The 14,581-nt window shown below is 43.3% G+C and overlaps 1 protein-coding gene across 18 annotated transcripts in view; it reads right to left on the reverse strand.

Annotated features, from left to right (window-relative positions):
* KIAA1217 (KIAA1217 ortholog) overlaps window positions 1-14,581 on the reverse strand; it is a 355,614-nt gene continuing 341,033 nt past the window's right edge. For 9 of the 18 annotated variants that reach the window (XM_027894496.1, XM_027894493.1, XM_027894491.1 and 6 more), the window contains 7 exons: window positions 14,368-14,548; window positions 11,590-11,744; window positions 10,844-10,990; window positions 7,488-7,607; window positions 2,696-4,375; window positions 2,112-2,234; window positions 1-1,392 (listed from right to left, as the gene is read on the reverse strand). In XM_027894496.1, the coding sequence (XP_027750297.1) occupies window positions 898-1,392; window positions 2,112-2,234; window positions 2,696-4,375; window positions 7,488-7,607; window positions 10,844-10,990; window positions 11,590-11,744; window positions 14,368-14,548 (2,901 nt within the window). In that variant the 3' untranslated portion in view covers window positions 1-897. Of the gene's footprint in view, window positions 2,235-2,695; window positions 4,376-7,487; window positions 7,608-10,843; window positions 10,991-11,589; window positions 11,745-14,367; window positions 14,549-14,581 lie in introns of all 18 variants that reach the window. The other 9 variants (XM_027894504.1, XM_027894506.1, XM_027894498.1 and 6 more) reach the window with 8 other exon arrangements.

Consider the following 14,581-nt stretch of genomic DNA (forward strand, 5'->3'; position numbering starts at 1 on the left):
TGCCCAGCCACATACAGTATTTATTTATTTATAGATATTTATAGATATGTACAAAAGTTTGCCAGTATACAGAACAGCACTGAAGTGTACATTTTAAAATCCACAATGCAATGCATTAATGGGCTACCAGGTCTCAGTAGAATAAAACTGAAGGAAAAAGGGTGGATTTAGCTAAGAAAAAAAGTAATCAGCAACTATCTATATGTGTAAAACAATTTATTTTTTCATTGGCTGGCAAATTCTTAAATATAATCTGAATGGCAGTGCAATAGGTTGAGTTGCCTCGTACACACATAAAGACCAGTCTTGTTTTGTTTCTTGTGTAGAGGTTTACTGTCCAGCATACTACTTTCAAATGTACATTACAATAGTATCAAAATGTTTTGGCAAAAAGATCTTGAAAGGAACCATGACATTTGTTGACAAAAATAGAAATCTGTAACAAAGCTAAATAACACCAAAATAAAAGAAAAATATTTTAGTTTCAGTTTTACAATTGAATATAATCACACTTTAGTATATCTCTGTTCACTTCTAGACCCCATAATGAAAAATAGCTTTATACAAAACAACTTACTAAATTTTTAACCATACAATTCCCCATGCTCAGTACACTGCTGTGCACGCGCTGTCAAGTTCACTCACACACCTTCACACTTTTTTGTAATAGGTGCTGCCTATAGGAAGAAAATGCTCTTTTATCACTACAACAGCAACAGTTTTCCAAAAAGCTTCACTCTAATCTAGTGTAGTAATTCAGTATTTAGCACGTGATTAGTATTAAGCCTCCAGCAATATAGTTAAATGGTTACATTCCCTGGTTAAAATATTGGCTGCAGATTCTTTGAAAATGAACAAAAAGCCTTGGTGACCTGGCAGGTGTGCTGTGCTTAGCCTTTAGGATGGCTCCTTGACCGTGGATGGGGCGGACTTGCCGGCATTTCCATTCTGTGCCTTGTAGCTGTTGAAACTAGGTGTGTGGATTGTCCTGATGCTCTTCATACCTTGGTTCAGTGAAGGGGGGGAGAGAGAGGAGGGGGGGGAGGTAGAGGAGGAAGGAGGGGGTGGCCGGCCGTTTTGAGTCTGTAGTGAGAAGGAGAGATGGTGACCTTTCCCTGGGTAAGTGGGGCTCTGAAACTTGGAGGAGCCGTTAGAGACAGAGGGGATGAGGGAGGTAGAGTAAGTTATGCGACCTGTCTGAGGACCGAGAAGGTTGGAGGAAGGAATGGAGGTTTTAGTAGGTGGATTAAGAGGGTTAGAGCTGTCACCGCTAGAAGCAGGTGCTGAGCTGCTTTTCCCAGAAGTGGGAGAAAAGGCTGGGATCTTAGAAGCAGGTAGGGTAGGGGAAGTAGCCTTACAGTCCCCACCAGCTTTCTTAGCACTTCCATTAGCCTGCAAATAAAGATGGCAGGAGACAGTTTGTCAGAAAGCCAGTAACATGATAAACCAACAGGACCTGGGAAAACAGCCCTACAGAGAACCAGAATTAACAGTTCAAGGCCTGAGCTAAGTCTTGCAGCCGTGGACCGGACCTGGTAGAAAACCCAAAGTGCCCAACGAAGAGTGCATAGAGAGAGAGAAAGCCAACAGAGCTTTGTGAGAAGGCGTGATCTATGGGTTACAGACCAGTCACTACGAGGGCCATGCTGGGTTATTAACGTGTGAATAGACATGTCCGGCTGGAGAGTTAATGTGCACCTACTGCCACCTCTACACCAACAGGTTAGTGTCCAAGGCTTCCTGTAAAGACTCTCCGAACAGAAGCATTCCCAGTTCTCTTTAAGGAACCACCACATTTACCAAATAGAAAGTAAACATGTAGTTGACATCTTAAAATTACAGCTGAATACCACAGTTAAAAAGAAAAAAAGAAAAAAAAGCCCAAAACAAACAAACAAACAAACAAACAAAAAAAAGCAGCAGGTGTTTTATTGCAGACATGCACGCACAAGCATGGTGAAAAGATCAGTACTGTCATGCCCCCAGGATCCAGGACGTCCAGTTAGACCTCAGGCATCCGATATTTGGTATAATCTCAGTCAGTTACTGGAGTTTAAATAAACAAACAACATGAAATGTCCATCCAAACACCGGGTTTAGGGTAAAACTACCTGTCTGTATTGGCGTGGATCCTGCAGCTTGTGCTGTTTGCCGGATTTCTCCATGCTTCCTTGTCTAGTTTTTGAAGTCATGGGGACTGGCATCCGGCTTGTCTGGGAAGCAGCGCTGGGGCCCTGTGGAAATGAGTGGAGGGGCAGGGAGGGGAGACAAGGGGAAGGTGTGATCAGTACCAGAGTGCTCCAAGAGAGGGCTGCACACCATGCGCCAAAAAAAAAAAGCCACAGTACTACATGCAGGGAAAGTTCAGGAGCTTCACACCGCAGGTGTTAATTTCCAGAATCAAATGGAGAAAACTGCTCAGCTACTGATCAGCCTGGATTTCATGTCAGTGACACTTGTCATTTCACACAGCAGATTATTTGGCCCAGCTCCCCTGCATTTGCCCATCACCAATCAGCAGCAGAGATTAAAAAAACCCCCAAAACCATTGGTCTATTAGCTGTTAGACACCTTGTGGGGAGCCCAAACAAGCCACCTGAAAGGAAGCAAACAAATCACAAGACCCTCTTGTTTAATGGTGATTATTGCAGATTTTAGAAAGCAGCTGGAGGTTTGATTTCTTGGACTAAGGTACCTTATGTGAAGTGGCTGGCATTGACGCAGGGGGCTCTACGCCAGCAAGGCTCTCATCCAGCACTACACGCTCTCGGGATGGGGTCTCGGGTACTATCTGGGCAGAGAAGGGGACAGTGCTTCCCTCAGAGGTGTATGTGTTTTCAGGGATAGGTTTTGGACTCATTTCACTGATGGTGTTTTCCAGCTGCTTTATAGTCTGCTCAAGGCTGTCTAGTGTCCTGTATGTACTCTGTCGAATTTCATCAGTCCTAGACAGGGGCACTGCAGCTCCAGAGGGTCCCTCTTGCTTCCCAGAAGGACTTTTCTCACTCTCCTCAGGCTGAGACCTAGTGATTTCAAATCTCTTTGCTTCCTTGTGCTGCTTCAGGGTCCCATCTTCCTCCTCTTCTTCATAGACCACAACCTGCAAGGTTTTCTTCCCAGTCTTGGTTCCTGTCCGTATCGCCTGTGTCAGAGCAGCCAGCTGCTTTTTAGGGAATTTAAACTTGAATTTTTTCTTAGAATCCTGCCTGCTTCCAAACTGATCAGCAGAGTCTGAGTTTGCTTCTGTGTTTAGCCCATAGATCTGACGGTATTTGTTCAAATTTGTCTTTGTGCTTTCCTGTTCTGCAGGAGGTCTGCTTTCTGCAGAGTCAGACTGAAGGTTAAACAGGTACGGCTCCTGGAGACTGTGAGCTGCTGAATGCTCTGCAGTTGCTTTTCTGTCATTAACTACTGGTGACTCTTCCTTCTGGCTCTCAGAGACTTCATGTGCTTCATTGTCTTCCTCCTCTTCCTCTTCTATCTTTTCATCTGTCATCATTTTTTCCAACTCCTCATCACATTCCTCAAAAATTGTAGAAAGCCGCTTATACGCTGACCTGATATCCATCGGTTCATCAAAAATGATGATGACAGGTTTTTTGTCCAGACACACCACTGGCTCTTCGCTGTCTGTGTTCTCTGGGATACCTTTCTCTGATGCCACGTCCTTCCTCGCATCGATGTTCACAGTTTGCACATCTCCTCCTTTCCGGCTGACTATGTCATGAACTTCTCCACTTGAGAGGACCTGCACGGCTGTTTTGGTAATCATGAAGGCGATGTTTTCTGTGGGTGGGCTGTCTTCACTGGGAGAAGTAGCTGGAGAGTCTGTCTCTTCAATGCTGTTCACACTATCACTTCTGGACACTTTGGGTCTTAGCACAACCTGACTGCAGTTCACTGCAGAACATTCGTGCTCCTGCGAGGCAGGCTGAGGCCCTGTGGCCTCCTGTGGGTGCCTCACGAGAGGGGCAACGCTGCTGACAGGGATGTGCTTGCTCATGCTCTGCAAGGCTTCACCCTGTGGCAGGCCCTGGTGAGCATCTCTAGAGAGTCTGTAGTTTGGCTTCTGTTTTCCAGTTTCAACAGCTGGAATATGGGATCCTAAAATATCTTGAGCCCCTCTTCTTTTTTCGTCCTCTGGCAAACTGACACCAGACACGTTTGTGCTCATATTCTGAAGGTTTTTGTTAGAATAGTCTGTACTGTCTACAAACAAACCCTTGCTAAATGTAGGACTGTCATTCACTGAAAAGCCAATTTTACTGTCAGCTGTACTGGATGAATCAGAACCCAATTCTTCTTCAGTTTTCCCTTCCCTCTTCTCTTTAGGATGATCACTATCTGTGGGAGATCCTGTTGTAGCCCCATACACCTAAGGGGGAAAGTTGGATTACTTAGTTATTCAGGGCTTTTACCTTTACAGGACTTTTTTTTTTTCCCCAAAATGAATCTCAGGGGAAGCGCAGACCTTGTGAACTCACCACTCCATTTACAGCTGCAGAGACATGTCTGAAGTTGTCATCTGATTTCTGTCTCTCATCGGGGCAAAATTCCAAATTCTGGCAGAACAGTGCATGATGTTACTGCTTTGAGCTATGCCTGTGGTCAGGATGGGATGTTACCTTGTTTTAACAAGGCCTCCAGAATATGCAAAAGCACACTGATTACCTTATTTCCAACACAGGCCTACCTTGACCTGTTCACCTTACAGCTAAAAAAAAAAAAATCATCCCAGGTTTTTACAAGATTGAAGTTGAAAAGATTCGCAGTATCTGATTATACTGCTGGGACACATCAAAGAAAGCCTGATGTGGAAGGGCTGACAGCAGGGGGCTATGGCTTGCTCGCTCTCCAGAGAGCCAAACGTGAGAGTCTGGCTCACCTTGAAAGGGAGTTTTATACTGGTAAAAGCTGGTTTTCAAGTTACATTTTGCTGCTTCTAATGTTGCTCACACCTGAGCAGCGCTGCTCCGTCACAGTTAATATCATCACAGGCTGAACAAATTCCTTGCTGCAGCTTAAAAAGTATTCCTTCAAAATTATCAGTGGCACCCTGCAGTGCCTGTGGAAGTGCAGAATGAAATACTGAACTATATTCACTTATACCAGAAACTCCAAACATCACACAAAGAGGTCATCCACTGGCTCAAAAGTAGTATATTCCCAGCAATGCAAATTCAAGGGGACACTTTTCTTTATTTTCAAGTGAGGACCCGTGAAGATCCTGTTTCATAATACCAGGCTTTTCTCCGAGGCTTGGTTTAAGTGCTAGTGACATCTTAGGATAAACACCAATCATCAGGGTGAGGGAATGACCTGAGGAGAGACACCATGCCTATGAAAGAGCACGAAAGAAATCTACAGTCAAAAGATAACTCACCAGCAATGAAATTAATTTGGCCTCAAGTGCCTGAAGACAGTGAACCAAAAGTGATACTGCTGACATTGCTTGAGACTAGACGCTGACTCCTAACACACCAGAAGACAGATTATACTTATATAAGCATCAAGATGTGTAGAACTGTCAGGAACATTGCTCTCCCAAACAGAGACGAATGAGTGACGGTACAGAAATCACCGGGTTGGCTACTGCATGCACTCCCCCTGCATTCTGAGGGTCACCAGGTGTAGTTTCTACATCTTGTGACATTATACACTGCCTGAGGATTTTACACAGAAAAACTATACACACAATCAAAACACAGCAGTGAAAAAGGCAGCAATAGACCAGAATGACAGTTCACCTCTACAAAGGCTTGTTCAGCAGTAACAAGGCTGAACAGCTGCTCCATGGATACCTCGACATCCCTCATATTTCTAAATAAGGAGGAGCTGTCATGCAAACCAGCACAGGCAGTAAGACATCAATGGGCAGGCTGACACTGTCTAAACTTTGTGCTGAGAGCCTGCATTGGAACAAAACACCAAGGCTTGTGATCCCCAGCTTAGTAAGTGGTGCCTCCCAGTCCCATTACATGTCAGATCCCCCTAGAATTAGGCCAAGTCACTTAATGGCACTTGTTGCCTATGGATATGCTGACTGTTATCTTATTTAGGAAGTTCCACTTCTTGTTCCAAGCCTCAGTGCAACATCTTGTGGTGTCATTGTACAACATATCTCATTTTAGGAACTGCTGCCTTTCTACTACAAAAATAAAACTGTAACTACATTAATTTCCTCTATGAGTTTATCATGACCATAATGTTCCATATTTAAAGCCAATAAACACTGTCATGTCAGATTACAAAAACAGATCTCATTAGCCTTAATTTCCTGGACTTTGTGTTATTCAAATAAACAGCAGCTTATGGCAACTACTTGGCAGCACCTTTCAAAGAAATGTTTGTGTTACAGGATGTGCAGTGTCCTGAGTGGTTACCCAGAATTTCATGTAACAATATGATCTTTTCATTCTCTCTCCATTAGTAAAGAGGATGAATTCACACCTTTTTTTTGTACCAGTAACACTGTGATACACTCCACAACAAAGCAGTTTTTTCCTCATACCCATGGACCTAATTTACCCTCCCCCAGCCAGGTGTTTGCAGCTTTAGACCAGAACTGCTGTTTGGGCAGCTCGAAGCCAAGTCCTTGAGTGCAATGCCCTGACCTTATATACAAAATACATGACAAAGTTGAAATGCCGTGCTGAAGGGCTGTGTGTCCTTCTGCTCTGTACCCTCTTCATTGCAAACTGGCATCTGGCCGACAAGTTCTCATGTCTGCATGACCCCCTAAACCCGGCAGTGACACAACTTCCACACAAAAAACAGGTCTGCAAGGGCAGAAATATTTGTCCTTTTCTTATCCTGCTCATTTGCTGCCCAGTAAAACCAATCAACTCAATTGCCAACTCCAGTGCAGACACAGCTGTGAAATTCACCCCAGCTTGCCTACAGCCCCAGATCCTCTTTCTGAGTCCCACGACTGAAGAGTGAATTTTGGGCATTAACTTTTAGCAGAAGGGCAAATTCTGCTTATCCACCTTGACTCTGTCAACCAATAAACTCAGTGGGATTTCTGAGTATCTAATAACTATTTCTGGGACCGACAAATGAAATAAAATACAGCAGAAGTTCTCTAAATTGGTTCTAGAGACTGAGAGGAACCATTAATTCTCCTCTAAGAGAATCAAGCTTAGGAGAGATGCTTCACCATCCACTGCTAGAACAGTACAGGATGGATGTTCTAAGAAGAATGACCATATCTTTGGCAGAAACTGATGGATCCTCCTTTAATCTCGATTTTACAGAATCATAAAACTTCATGCAACCATTGTATAACCGCTGATGAGACACATAGTGTAGTTTATTGTAATGTTCCATGTGCGAGTTTCTGAACCATACTGAGATAAAAAGAAGGAAACCACTGGGCAGTGGTGGGTGGGTGTTAAAAAGAACAGGACGTGAGATATAAGATTAGTTTTGAAGGAAAGAAGGTTATGCCAAGACTGGGTGGCATGTTTACAATTGCCACTTGTTACCTTCTTTTCCTTGTGATGCATTAAAGTTCCAGGCCTTATGTCTTTAACATGTGTATCATTTCTGGACTGTTCAGCATGACTGTTTGAGTTTACATCCATAAAAGAGCACTTCTGGAAAGCCTAGGAAATAAATACTGCAGGTTATCAGGAGACCAAGAATTTTTACACAGAAATGTCTGGAGATGACTGACTACAAAGAAAACATTTTTTCAACAGTCATAGGTCAACAATGTTATACAAGCTTGTGAGATAATAGGCTGATAGTCTAAAGTATCTAAGAGAACCAGGACATCTGCTCTGGTCTACCAAGACCGCACTCTAACACTATGCTGGCTTTAGTGCTCCCTGTAAGGAGGATGAGCTTGATTTCTGATTTTGCAGATGGGGAGGTGAAGGCACACCAAGGTGTTACAGACTATTCAAATTTAAGTAGGAAGCCCATGACAAACTTTGGTTTGTGACAGTAGCTACTTCCTAGTGGCTGATAGTCATGCAAGACTTGCATAACTCCACTTCTCCCCACACAAACCATTATTAAAACTTTAGCCACGGAGATGTGTCTTTACCACAGTCTTCACTAATGCACCAGATGGTGACAGTCCCGAACATATGGACATTGTGGGCCACTGGCCTTCCACCATGTGTACCCCAGGGCATGGCCTGGACCTTTTAGCCCTTTATCTCGCTATCCTCCCTCCATTCCCTTTGAGTTTCTCATGCAAATTGGCTCCTAGATCTGGAGGAGCAAAACTGTCACTGCCACTGTCAATCACTGTGCAGTGCTGGCTGCAAATGTGCATCCCTGGAATTTCTGTAGGCCTCTACTGGCATAGCCTGCCTTCAGTGAGATGTGCAGGCAGGACATCTGTGCCAGCCAAAGCAAAGAGGGAGAAGTGCTTACAGGAGTCAGACACACCCTGAAATGCAGAAAGATTATATTTTTATACCATGTATTAGGGAAATTATTTAATTCCTGGCAACTCATGCAATGAAGAGTCCTGATTACAATTAGAATGAGGCCCGTTCTTTAAAGACTCTAATCTTCATATGTATTGCATGTTTATGCAAAATCAGAAAACTAAGAATAATTAAAAGAGTACTGAGCAAAAAATCGTGATGTAGAGTTTCTTCTGTTTTTTCCACTACATCCCATTTGTGTTTATAGACCAGAGTACCTAAAATGACATGAAACTAATAGAAAAAATAGTGTTGCTCCTCATAATACAGGATATGAACTTTTCCCCAGCTTACCTATTTGTGAGACAAGTGATGTAGGTTTGAGTTAGGCATCCTCAAAGTCCTTCAGGCTTCAAGTGACAAAGAAGCCACTATTTCCCTTCAGTAATTTGGTAATTTATCTACTTTGCTCTGAAATATCTGTAACAATCTCCAAATACATTTTGTGCTGCAACAGCTGCTTAATATTATGCCTTTTTTCTGCTATATTAAAAATCTTCACACTGTACTCTTTCAAACCTTCATATTCTTAACAGTCTTTTCAAATGAGGGACACGTGGATACTTAGCCGTGGGTGCAGCAGCCCAATGTTGATCTCACTGATCCTGTACACAGAGATGAGAACACCCTCTGTTCTCACATCTACATCTAAAGCAGACACAATTTTGTAGCGACAGCACTGACCTGGGACCTCCTGTCAACTTGTTACTGCAAGTCCTGTTTCTTTTCAAGACACGCTGTTGTGGCCAGGGCTGTATGTTGTTGTTATTCATGCAGACTTTATACCTGCTTTCATATTCACTAGTTTGAATTAGGGTGATTTACACAGTAAGGATTTTAAATGTATTTCCAGGCTCTTGATGAAAGTACAGAGTGACACTGGGCCTGTAGCTGATCCCTATGGGAGCTGCCTATAAACACCTGCACAAAGGGCAGTGATTTCAAACCCAGTCAGCTCTCAATTGTCCTATGATAGGTTTTTTCTGGTATAGTTTGAGGTATGATATTTTTATCAGAATGTCATATTGTTTGATCAAAAATGTTTATACCATACAATTCAATTTAAGCAGTTAAACCTGTTATCTGATCAAAGTGTTGTTTCCTTTGACAGATCTGTGCTCCATTGCATTGTGTTTGCTGCGTAACCATTTATATCTGTCCTTTAGCTCTTCACTGATTGAATCCTGGACTTTATTTCTTAATTTTCCATTTTTCTGCCTATGACTGATATCAAACTAATAAGCCTGTAGCTCCTCGATTAAGCAATATGCCCTTTATAAAACGTGGTACTCTCTTAACCTTCTAAAATATACCTGGTATTTAGTATCACTTTAGTCCCCAAAACTGTAATTTAAACACGCGTCTCCCTGTTAAGCAACCACACCTATTTCTCCTCCTTGGGTCCTCTCAGTCCCCCTTTCCAGACCTTGACCTCCACTTCACTGTCACTAGCTGCAAGACAGACGGGTTGCTTTCCTAGAGACAGGAGATGACGTGACAGTTTCCCTGTCCCCAGCTGGTCCCTCCAAACCAGCTGCCTGAAGCACTGGTGGGTGAGAACAGGGCAAAGGGGCAGGGTGCACCCATCACACATAACAGTTAGTGCCTAATGCCCATGTCTCCTGCGCTGCAGGTGCTCCCTGGGCAGCACCAAACCCACCTTTTGGCAGGTGGACAGCAGGAATCACCTCATGCCGTGACCGTGCTCTGAAACGCTGTCAGAAGTTACAGCCAGTTAAGCGGACCCACATCTCCTTTCCTCACATGGGCATGGAAGAGGACAACAGGTGCCCCTAGGAAGCTGGAGCTCATTGATGGCAGCTGGAATAGTTGGCTTTTACAGCAGCATGGCCATCACTGAAGTAAACCAACCTACATGATGTTAAGTGAAGGACCAGCAAGAGAGCACTACTTCTATGCCACTGGCAGAGTGACGTACCAGTTACACGACTGGGAACAGGCAGTGTCTCAGTGCTCAAACACTCCAGGAAACTTCAGACCATAGCACAGAACAAGTGAGCACAGCCCACCAGGAGCACAGCCCGTATTCTACCACCAAAGTTAAGAAAGCTCTCAGCACCTTGCCAGTCTGGTACTAGGTAAGCAATACTAGGCCAGGGACTATGACACCAAATGCACACCAATATTTTACTTGTCCCATCCACCTTTGCAGGCTTCTCCAGTGGCAGCTAGTACATTCTCAATCACTCTCTCAGCTTCAGACCTCTTGAACAAAATTTGGGTGGTACTTCCAAAAAGCGTACCACTCAGCGCAACAATGTGGGACTGGGTGAGACTGGGAGACCTACTTTCCTTCATGTTCTGAGCTAGAAATTGTGCTGAGGCCTCAGAAATTATACCAGGCACAGGTGTCTTCATGTGCAACCCAAAAGGCATACCTGTAATTCAGCCATTATTTTATCTCCTTCCTCTTCCTCTTCATCTTTCGCAGCTGATGCTATAGCATGTCCTGTGCTCCGAGACAATGCCTGATCCTCTTTAGGGGCTTTGGATTGTGCTATTTGCCCAGCATCTTCACTGCATTCCTACAACCAAAGAAAGCGTAAACATGATATAGCTGAGCCCTCCTGATGCAAAGCAAACACTGAAAATTCAACACTACTGCAACTCCCCTATTGCAAGGTCCCTCTTCCTGCTACTTCATCAGTTCAAAAGCAACCAATATTGCTGATGTTGTTGCATGTTCACAGATTAAAAGCTTCCTAACTTGGACTTGCCTCCGCTTTCTTCAGAGAACAGAACAGATGGAGAAAAGAAGCCCAAAGAAACTAATTTGCCACATTTCTGTAAAAACACTCTCAAATCTGAGCTGATAGTCCCCATCTGTCTAAAGTGTGCGTGGGTTTTTAGATTATTTTTAATCTTCTTACCACTCTAATGAAAACAGCCTCTAACTTGCCTTCTACATTGCTAGAAAATATGAGCAGCAAGACTCCTGTAAACAGAACTGGTCAAATCCTCCTTGTTCATTTGGCCTAAGAGAGGTGCATCCTGGTAAGCAGTTTCAGTAGCTCTCCAGGACATAGCTCTGTCTCAACATTATTTTATAGGCCCCAGCCTGTGGCCTGTCTCTCTGCCAACCACTCATCAACAGTCTGACTGCCTGGAGTATGAATCATCAAACCTTGACAGCAGGAGCCTCTTTTCTGACTGTATAGACAACATCTCCGGATCTCGTTGTGGTTAGTCCTGATCCTGGCAGGTAACTGCGCCGTGGAGGTGGAGGAGGTGGAGATTTGGTCAGCTTGTCATTATCTTGTTCTCCATCAGGAACTTCTTCTGCACATAAACAGATCAGCACAAACTAAGCATAGGTGAAGGAGAGGAAAATAGTATTTGCATATCTGCCTCAAGGGGAAAGGCATTTATTTTCACTTTTCTTACTACTATTCTTACTACTTACCTACTAGGAATGCACAGTTTTGCTTTTGAATTATCACATAAGAGCCCTATATATATTTTTCTTACCCTTGAAGATTCAAATACCACATACAAAGGCAGAGCAGAACCAGCCCTGCTACAGCATAACTTGCTGCGCCAGTTTCTCAAACTGGCATTCCCCACAGCTATGCTTCCCCACCAGCTGCCACTTCCTCCTCCCCACTGTCTCTGGACAGCACTTTTTCCAGAAGCAGCATTACCCTGCCTGTGACTTGTCCCTTCGTGTTCCAGCTCACAAGCATAATACATGCCAAAAGCCACCATTTTCACACTGCCGTTTACAATGTCCATTTACATGAGCAAAAGAATGGCCTTTCTGCAGCTACTCAGTGTTATATAACAGCTGGAATAATCCAGAAAGATAAAACCTCCTGCTTTTGGGATTACCCAGCTGTTTAGGGCTAAGTGTTCCCTCTGGGCAAGTAATTGCCTACCTGCACAGTCCTGGGGCTGTGTCAGGCTCCTCCAGTGCTCCAGCTGGCTCATGGAGCAGTTGTCAGACCCAGCCTCATCTTTGTTCCCTTCTTAGCTCAAATGTTCTTTGAAGCTGCCTAATCTTAATGAAATGTTCTGTTGTATTATATCCCTCCCTGGTTATGTGGCACTCGCAGATTGCAAGAACTTCCAGATGCATTTTACATTAGACCACTTCTTTGGTCAATACATACCACTTAGTTTTTAATTACATCAGATGTAGTCCTACCTACCAGGTTTTGTGTGGAGAATGGCTGAGACAACATAATCTGGTAACATGATCTATCTGGGTTCTGCAGTAAAGATAAAGGAGGGTTCTGCTAGTTTATGGCCAAAATTTCTTATGTATTATATTGGTAGATAGGTGGTCTGCCTTTTCTTACAGTGCTCTTTTTTCTAATCTACAGCAGACTGGTATTGAACTTTTCATCCTGAATCACAGAAGAGCTGAGTGGTATGTGAGATATTTAATCAGATATTAAGGAAAAGATTTACTGTTCCTGTATTCATTCATCCTGTTACTATTATAGGATTCATTATGTGCAACAGAAGGCAAACGTCTCAATCTCATCAGATTTCTTCCTAAATGTGCTGGCTGCACACTGTGCAAAACTGTATTCTAGAAGTGGATTAGTTAACTCTGCAAGTTACAAAACTTCTCAGTTACTGTGCCTTGCACTTTTTAAGATGTCACAGCTCACTGCACCCATATGGTACTTATTTTCACTTTTTCTATTTATGCCACGCATTATACAATCTAATTGTGTTGATAGCCAGTAACCTTACTGAATGGTGCCAGAATTCTCAAATTATTTTGCGAGGTTCAACAGAATTTATTTTAAACATGTACGTTGTGAAACGTCCAGGAAGCCACAACTTGGCAGTGTCAAAGGTGCACTGAGAACAAAATGCTGGATCTGAAAACACTGCTCCCAAATTCTACATGAATTTGTCTACACAAGCCCCAGGGCATTGTTTTTCAGCTATTTACAAGGTTGGCATGCCAACACCTGGAGTGCAGCATGCAGCTCTGACCTCTACAGCTCCAGAAGGACACAGTGGAGTTAGAGAAGGACAACTGAATCTAGCCTGGGGAGGGAGCAGCTGGCCTGGATGGAGGGACCAGAAAAGCTACAAATTTGCAGTCTGAAGTCTATGGGGCAGGCTGAGAGCTCCAGGATATGATAAAGATTTATCCACTGCCTTCATGATTTCATGATTTTATATAAGGAATGCAGAGCTGTTTTTTGCCAAATTGCAGAATATCAGAACTATGGGGAGCTCAGTGAAGCTGGTGCAAGATCAGCTTAAAACTGGATAAAAGTTCCATAATGGATATGAAAAGGAGGAGATTGGGATATTCCCTCTAAAATCAGTTGCTGGGTTACTGGAAGACTAACAGACTGCAGAAGGCAGCTCCTCCAGACAGCATCTCCCATTGCCTCTGTCAGAGACAGACTGCTGAACCAGATGTAGTATTGCTTAAGTAGCTGGATAAGAATTTTGCAGATGATTCATGTTTGGCTAATGGGATAAATCCAGCATTTGTCTGAGGCATCTTCTCTGCTCCTTGAATTGTGAAGAAAATCAGACATGGATTTGTACGTTAAATTGTGAAAGAAATAGGACAGGAAGGACATCCCACCACCTTGCTACCACAAAGTAGCTCTATCTATTTTTGATCAGTGCTAGTCTAAGCCATTCTCTCCAGTCATGGGGATCTTGCATCCTCCTCATTGCCTCATGCAGTCCTTTCTCCTAATACCTAATCTGGATCTTGCAACTGCCAATTTTCCCTGCTGTTCTACCCACCCACAGCAAGTTATTCTTGTTTTTAAAAGCATATTTTTGTGTATTCAGAGATTGCTTTGTCCTTCCCCAAGATCATAGACATCTGTAAAATGAAATCATTCTAGAAAGTCAGAAAAATAACTTCTCCTTTCCAGATATGCAATTCTTTAGTGCCATTTACTCTAGAAAACCTTACCTGAGACTTCGAGCTTTTCTGCTGCATCCCCTTTAGGCAGGGCTGCTGGCTGGGGGGGCATCTCCAGGTTAGGAATTGACTTCATTATATTGGCTTGGGCCTCTTCCAAGAGCTTTTCAAATTCCTTTCCATTATAGTGATCAAGGTTTTGTCTTTTCTCTTCCCATTTCTTTTCAGCTTTCTAGACAAAACCAGTAAAGTATCTACTTATTTC

The sequence above is a fragment of the Empidonax traillii genome, unplaced genomic scaffold (assembly GCF_003031625.1).
Source record: "Empidonax traillii isolate 1590-97213 ecotype Southwest subspecies unplaced genomic scaffold, ASM303162v1 scaffold430:size563586, whole genome shotgun sequence".
Lineage (NCBI taxonomy): Eukaryota > Metazoa > Chordata > Aves > Passeriformes > Tyrannidae > Empidonax > Empidonax traillii.